Source organism: Mus caroli, chromosome 2, assembly GCF_900094665.2.
Source record: "Mus caroli chromosome 2, CAROLI_EIJ_v1.1, whole genome shotgun sequence".
Taxonomy (NCBI): domain Eukaryota; kingdom Metazoa; phylum Chordata; class Mammalia; order Rodentia; family Muridae; genus Mus; species Mus caroli.
The window spans coordinates 114752339-114759595 of NC_034571.1; the positions used below are offsets into that span (position 1 = coordinate 114752339).

At 37.5% G+C, this 7257-nt stretch overlaps 1 protein-coding gene across 2 annotated transcripts in view; it reads left to right on the plus strand.

Annotated features, from left to right (window-relative positions):
* Casc4 (cancer susceptibility 4) overlaps positions 1 to 7257 on the plus strand; it is a 67625-nt gene that overhangs the window by 35897 nt on the left and 24471 nt on the right. For both annotated transcript variants that reach the window (XM_021154004.2, XM_021153997.2), the window contains exons 3-6: positions 770 to 872; positions 2865 to 2955; positions 5542 to 5683; positions 6309 to 6389. In XM_021154004.2, coding sequence (XP_021009663.1) covers positions 770 to 872; positions 2865 to 2955; positions 5542 to 5683; positions 6309 to 6389 — 417 coding nt within the window. The remainder of the gene's footprint in view (positions 1 to 769; positions 873 to 2864; positions 2956 to 5541; positions 5684 to 6308; positions 6390 to 7257) is intronic.

Sequence of the window (7257 nt, forward strand, 5' to 3'; positions counted from 1 at the left end):
AAAAAAAAAAATGACAAAGTTGGAAAATACATGATGCTTGAGATTTCTGGTGCTCCAGTGATGAAGCAGTATAGGTATTTCTAGAAATTGAGAAGTTGAACAGCAACTAAAGCTGTGGTAGAGCCAAATGGGAGGTATTCTGGTAGACAAGATGTAAAAGTGTGTTTCTACAGTGTGTATGAATATTGGGTCCTAGGTTGGCAGAACAAGTTTGATTTTGAGAACTGGAGTCATCTCAGTGTTCCTTACATGAGCCATAGTCTGAACAATGCAAAAGGTGTTAATAATCCCTGGAGCTTGCTGGCCAGCCAGCTGAGCCTGCTCAGTGAGCCCAGAGCTCAGTGAAAGACCTTGGCTCAAAACCTCATGAGAAAAGGCTGGAGAGATGGTGTGGCACTTACAAGTACTTAGTGCTCTTGTAAAGGATCCAGGTTTGGTTCTAGGACACACATGATGGCTTACAGCCGTATGTAACTCGAGATGCAGGAGACCTAACACCTCTTCTGACCTCCCAAGGCTCTTACACATGTGGGGCACAGATAAACATTCAGGCACATAAAAATAACAAAAACAACCAAGGTGGAGTACTTTTAAGGAGCTACACTCAAGGTTGACCTCTGACCGCACATGTTAGATTTCTAATTTCCTGAGAATCTTAGTAGAAAAATTGAAAATGTACATAATTAAAAGACCATTCTATAGATTCTCAATAGAAAGTCATGCAATAAGTAAATTGATTCTTCTTTGGCTCCTTCCCTTGTCTGGCTAGAGCAACTGGCTGAGCTTCGTCAGGAGTTTCTTCGACAGGAAGATCAGCTTCAAGACTACAGGAAAAATAATACATACCTTGTAAAGCGGTTAGAATACGAGAGGTAAGATGCCACATGCAGCAGCTCTGTGAGTCTCCAGCATTTGTCCAGGCTTTGTACCTAATGCACTTCTTCCCATCTGCCCTCTACTCTTTCTCTTTCATTTTCTTCATCTTATTTTATCTTTCAAAGGTTGTTGTAAAATTATAATCTTTTATTTTAATATGTTAAACACTATGAAAACATCTCTTACATGATCTAGATTGTCAAACAGAAAGATCTTATAACAACAAGTTTTGTTGAATGGGATACAGTAAGAACTAAAACCAGACTTCCTTTCTGAGGGACTTCCAGAAGATGAAAACAACTCTGGGCATGCCCTCAGCATTGCTAAGGAGTGTGTGTTCCTGCTCTTGATCTGTCCCCTCCCTCACACTTCTACAGAGGGAGGAGGTGGGGAACTTCTTAGGGTCTAATCAGGTTTATGGTAAAGGGTTGAGTCTTTTTAGGTTTGTATACCAGAAGTTAGGCTCAACAGTTTTTCTCTTTCTTAGTTATCTATGTATAACTACTTATTATATGAGTATTTTTAACCTGCCAGTATTCAGTGTTTTTCCTAGCACATCAATTTGTTAAAACTTAGATTCTACAAACTTGTGGGACCACTGTAGAAATTTTCTTTTCTCAGTATTATTTGGACCAACAAGATGGCTCAGTGGGTAAGAGACACTTTCTGTGCAACTCTGATTACCTGAGTGTGGCCTCTGGGTCCTGCCATGGAAAACAGACCTAACTTATAACATCTGCACGCGTGCCATGGGGCACTGTGCCACTCACATGGCTAACATCTACACGCGTGCCATGGGGCACTGTGCCACTCACATGGCTACAAGTAAATGCACACATCATATACACAACTATGTCATAGTAATAATAATGCTAAAGTAAAAGAAATAATTGTAAATGGTTTCATTTTTATTTTAGGTAATTTTTTGAGATTTTTCCCTTAATATTTCACTAGTATATATTCATAAACATACATTTACTGAAAATGTTTTAGCAGTTAGCTGCCTGTATAACGTGAATGAAAGATTGCTTCCTAAATAATTGTGTTTACTTATAACGGAGATGTTTCCTCATAGCCCTACCACATTGTTTTAATTTGAATTTAATTTGGTCTCAATATGTAGGAATAAGAAAGTACAATGATATCAAGATAGGAAGTTTAATTTGTGATAATAATGTGAACATTAAGATGTATCTATGTACTCATTAAGTTTAATTGCAATAATAATGTGACATTAGCATGTGTGTATTAAGTTCTTGTTTCTATTTTCAAGAAGAATGTCTCTTTGTATCTTTGACTACTTCCCCAGCAGAAAGTCACCATTTTTACGTGTTTTGACTTTTTTTCCTGACACTATACTGTTTCTTCCTTTCCTTTATTCCATGGTATACACTTGTATTATGGTATTTAAAGTTCTGTTGAAGACATGAATAGCTGTCATTTTTTTTTTTTTTTTTTTTTTTTTTTTTCAAGACAGGGTTTCTCTGTGTAGTCGTGGCTGTCCTGGAACTCACTCTGTAGCCCAGGCTGGCCTCGAACTCAGAAATCCGCCTGCCTCTGCCCCGAGTGCTAGGACTAAAGGCGTGCACCACCACGCCTGGCAATAGCTGTCATTCTTTATTGGCTCCTACTTCTAGCATTTTTCATCTGTTTGATGAGAACCGAGAGATTGTTTAATTTTTTTCCCTTTTATCACAGCATTTTTCTCTGCTGTGATTGAAATTGGCCTTGACAATTGTTTCTTTATAGGTATAATTTGTAAAACACTTGAGGAAGGCTTGCTTGCATCTACCTGCTTTCTGTTTTTTCCATTAACTTTAGCAGAATCTCCACCTGCCCCCAATAAAGAGTCAAGCATTTATGATTTTGACTGCATTTCACTGTTTCCCTGCTGAATGATGTTGTGTCTTCCTAGATGCATGAGCTGCTTCTGGACAGACTTGGGGTACTCAGTCTAATAGCATCTAAAGAATGACTTTCTCATTTAGTTTTCAGTGTGGACAGCAGATCAAGGAGTTAAGAGCACAACATGAAGAAAATATTAAAAAATTAGCAGATCAGTTTTTGCAGGAACAAAAGGTAAATTAAAAATAAGTATTTAAATAATGTATGCTTTGGTTATAATTCATTTAATTTAGAAGTAGATGGTTGTCATAACACATTAAGAATTCTAGTCTGCCTGATTTAAAAGAGGATGTGTACTTGTTGAGTAAAATGGATGTGTGTAAAAATATATCAACTTACAGTTTCTTATGGTTAGGAATCAAACCTAGGGCTTTGCACAGGCAAATTATCATTATGGTGGTTATTGCTGTCAATGTCAGATTCTAAGGTGGACAGCTTTTTACTGAAAAGCCTTCCTTTTTCCCTCTTCCTTCCTTTCCTGTATCCCTTTCTCTTAGTATATAGCTCAAATGCCATTGAATTTCCAATCCCCTTGCCTGAGCTTTTTAAGTGCTGGTGTTACAGGTGAATAATATCCACACCCAGCTTCATTTTTTTATTTTATTCTTTAGAGAAAACAGAATTGTCAAGCTTTTTCTTATTAGTCTCTAATAGTCTGATGACCTGTCTTAAAACAGAAATAACATGACTAGATACTATATAACTAATTTTGATTCATACTTTCTTAAAGTACTGTGGGTCAGATCTGTGACTTCATATGTGCAGTTATATGTTCTGTTGAGCTAGATGACCAACTCTGCCTGATACATTTTGGGTCATCAAATGATTTATAAATAATTTTGAGTTGAGTTATCATAAAGGCCATTGTAGAAATAGAATTTTTTTAAAGCTCACTAACCATTATGGACAGGAGTTATTTTTTATACTCTTTAATCTTAGTTTGGTTAAATGTGATTTGTATAAAATTTGTAATTAAAAGTAAAGAGTGACTCAGTATTAAAGAGTATTTCTTTTGTTCTTTGGTAACATTTGGTAACATTCTAAGGACTAGAAGTCAAGGCTGTCTGGTTTTTGTCCTTAGCTTTTCCTTAGCTTTACAGCAGGATATTGAGGGTGTTATATCTCTCCAGTTTTCAGTCTACAGTTTGAAACAGCTGCAGTTTATATGTGTCAGCTTTGAAGAGTGTGAGAATGGACTAGTGAAAAGCTTGAGTGATCAGCCACTGTGGAGGTACTGAGTGTAGTTAGAGGTAGTATTAAGACACCGAAAGTTCAGAGGAGTACAGTAGTGTGGGAAAGGAAGGAGAGAGGCTTGCTTTAGTGCTGTGTTATTCACTGAAAGCCTTTATTATTTTTCATGGTTTTGACAAAAATAGCTGACAAAACAATTTACAGCTGAAAACTCAAAATAATATGATATTATGACATAAAGATATTATTAAAAATTCACAGGCTAGTATCCATAAATAACATTTTGTATTGTTTTTGTGATACAAGGACAGAAAGACTACAGATCAGAGGAGAATAAGAAGACTTGAAGACCAAAACTCCTTATAGTATATACTAGGTTAAATCTTGGAACAAAAAAAAGATATAGTAGAGAAAACTGGTTTAAAAGATCTACATGAGGTCTGAAAGTTTAGTTAATAATTATATTTTTTTCCTTTCTTTTCCTTTTGAGACAAGGTCTTGTGTAGCTCAGACTGGACTTAAGTTTCCTATGTAGACTTTGGGTTTTTCTGCCTTTGTCTCCTGTGTGCCCTTATTAGAGATGTATGGCACCTGCCCAGCTTATGTGCTTCTGGAGAGCCAGCCCGGGCCTTTATGGATGGTAGGGAAGCAATCCTCCATCTGAGCCAGCTCTCCAGTCCAGTAACAACTTTTGTCTTTGTTTTACAAGTCTATCATAGTAGTATCAGTTCTAACATTAGGGGAACCTGGGTACACAAGAACTGATTTTCTCCAAATCTAAAATTATTTCATGCTGGACAGTGGTGGTGCAAGCTTTTAATCCCTGCACTCAAGAGGAAGAGGCAGAGGCAGGCAGGTCTCTGAGTTCAATGCCAGTCTGATTTACAGAGTGAGTTCCAGGATAGCCAGGGCTGTACAGAGGGACTACGTCTTGAAAATCAAAATAGATAGATAGATAGATAGATAGATAGATAGATAGATAGATAGATAGATAGATATTTTTCATAATAAAAACTCTCCTTAAACACAACAAGGAGTCCCCGCACTAAATTACAGAAACATTGTTTTAAGAAGATGCTTTATATTTAAGACTCTACATGGTGTCTTATTCCTATAATTCCAGCACTTGGGAAGCAGAGGCAGGAAAATCACCACACATTTGAAGCTAACCTGGTCTATTTTATCTAGGAAGTTCTAGGCAGCATAAAAACTATGGCCTTGTTTCTTAAGAAGAGGTGGGTGGGGGAGTAGACTATTAAAAGTTATCCATTCGCACAAAGGTGATAGCATTAAGGAAAACATCTTTGTTAACTTGTTTGTTTTTACTGTATTTTTGTAGCCCTTAGATGGCTCAGTAAGGAAGGGCACCTGTGAGTAAGCATGATGACCTGAGTTTGATACTCACTCCCCACATGGGAGAAGGAAAGAAACTTGTGGATAACTGTACTTGCCTGCGCACATGAACACACACATAGACACACAGACACACACACAAATTAATTGTTTTATCAGTGGCTTAAGGATTCAAAACTGAAAAATACTTGTTACCAAATCTTTATCCAACAACAGGAGACCCATAAGATTCAATCAAATGATGGGAAAGAATTGGGTAGAAACGATCATGGAGCACCTAAAAATATTCCAAATGTGCCTGAAAATGATGCAAATAAGAATGAGGACCCCTCAAGCAATCATCTTCCACATGGGAAAGGTAAGTTTTGTGTTGATATGAGATTCACCATTTTTTCCTGTTTTGAAATATATTCAAATCATTAAAAACTTGTTTGATACTAGTTCTGAGATGATTTAATGTCTGTATTGTTTAAATTTTTGGTCCTGTAACAAAAGAGAAAAAAGTATTTTAGTTAAAAATCAGGGCCAGGAAGTAGGCTCAGATGGTAAAGTCACTTGCTGTGCACCAATGACAACCAGAGTTCAGGTCCTCACATCTACATTCAAAAGTTAATGTAGTGGCACATATCTGCAACCCCAGAACTGCAGTGAGGTAGGAGATGGAAACATATTTTTCTGGAGGTGATCAGGCCAGCCTGCCTTGTCTGTGGAGCAAAGCATACACAACAGAGACCCTACCTCAGCAGTGGAAGGAAAGAGCTGACTCCCTTGACTGCCACGTTATGCACACATGCAGGCACATACACACTGAAGAAAGTATGTTTTTTAAAATATTAAAAGAAAAAAACAAAATAAAACTAAGTTTCAAGCAAGGTGTTCACTTAAAATCTGTGACATTAGAAACTGATTTTTACTTTCCTTCAAATCTTTTTTTATTTATATTTGCATAAACATAGTTGTACCTTATTTTGTTCCTTGGGCAGAACAACTCAAACGAGTTGGTGATGCAGGGATGCCTGGAGTAGAAGAGAATGACCTAGCAAAAGTAGACGAGCTTCCTGCTGGTAAGTGAGGCTTACTGGAGAACTGAGCTAAGATTAATGACACTGTTTTTATGTGGCCACATTCTCTTTGATGATGTTGTTTTGAGAGAGACTTCAGCTATGTATAGCCCAGGCTGGCCTTCGACTTTTCCTGCTCAGCTTTCTAAGTGACAGGAGTTAAGGGCGTGCACCACCATTCTCTGTTCTCCATTAGTTTTGTTTTGGTTTGGTTTAGTTTTTGTAGAATCTAGAAAACCTATAGATGTATGTGTGTTTGGTGCTGCTAATTGCCAGAATTTAAAACAAACCTCTTACTGCATTTATTTGGGGTGTCTGTGTGTGTGTGTGTGTGTCTGTGTCTGTGTCTGTGTGTGTGTCTGTGTGTGTTGAGGAGATTAAGTGCATGCCATGGCATATGTGTGAAGGTCAGAGGACAACCTGTGGGGATTGGAAGAAGAATCAAACTCAGGTTGTTAGTCTTTGTGGCTGTTGCCTTAACCCATTGGCCCATTTCTCTAGTCAATGCCAGCATTGCCTTTTTTCTTTTTTAAGATTTATTTTTATTTATTTAATGTATATGAGTGCTCTATCTGCATGTATACCTGCATGCCCGAAGAGGGCATCAGCCCTTATTATAGATGGTTGTGAGCCACCATGTGGTTGCTGGGAATTGAACTCAATACCTCTGGAAAGAAGTCAGTGCTCTTAACTGCTGCGCCATCTCTCCAGGCCCCCAGGATTTCTTTCTTAATGGAGTTTTTATGAAGTTTTTGCTAAGTATACAATCAGGAGAGACAGAGAGAGACAGAGACAGAGAGAGCTCTATGAGCATACCTTGCTCCTCTGTTGTTATATTTCCAACTTTCTCTGAGAATTTTTTTTTTTTTTT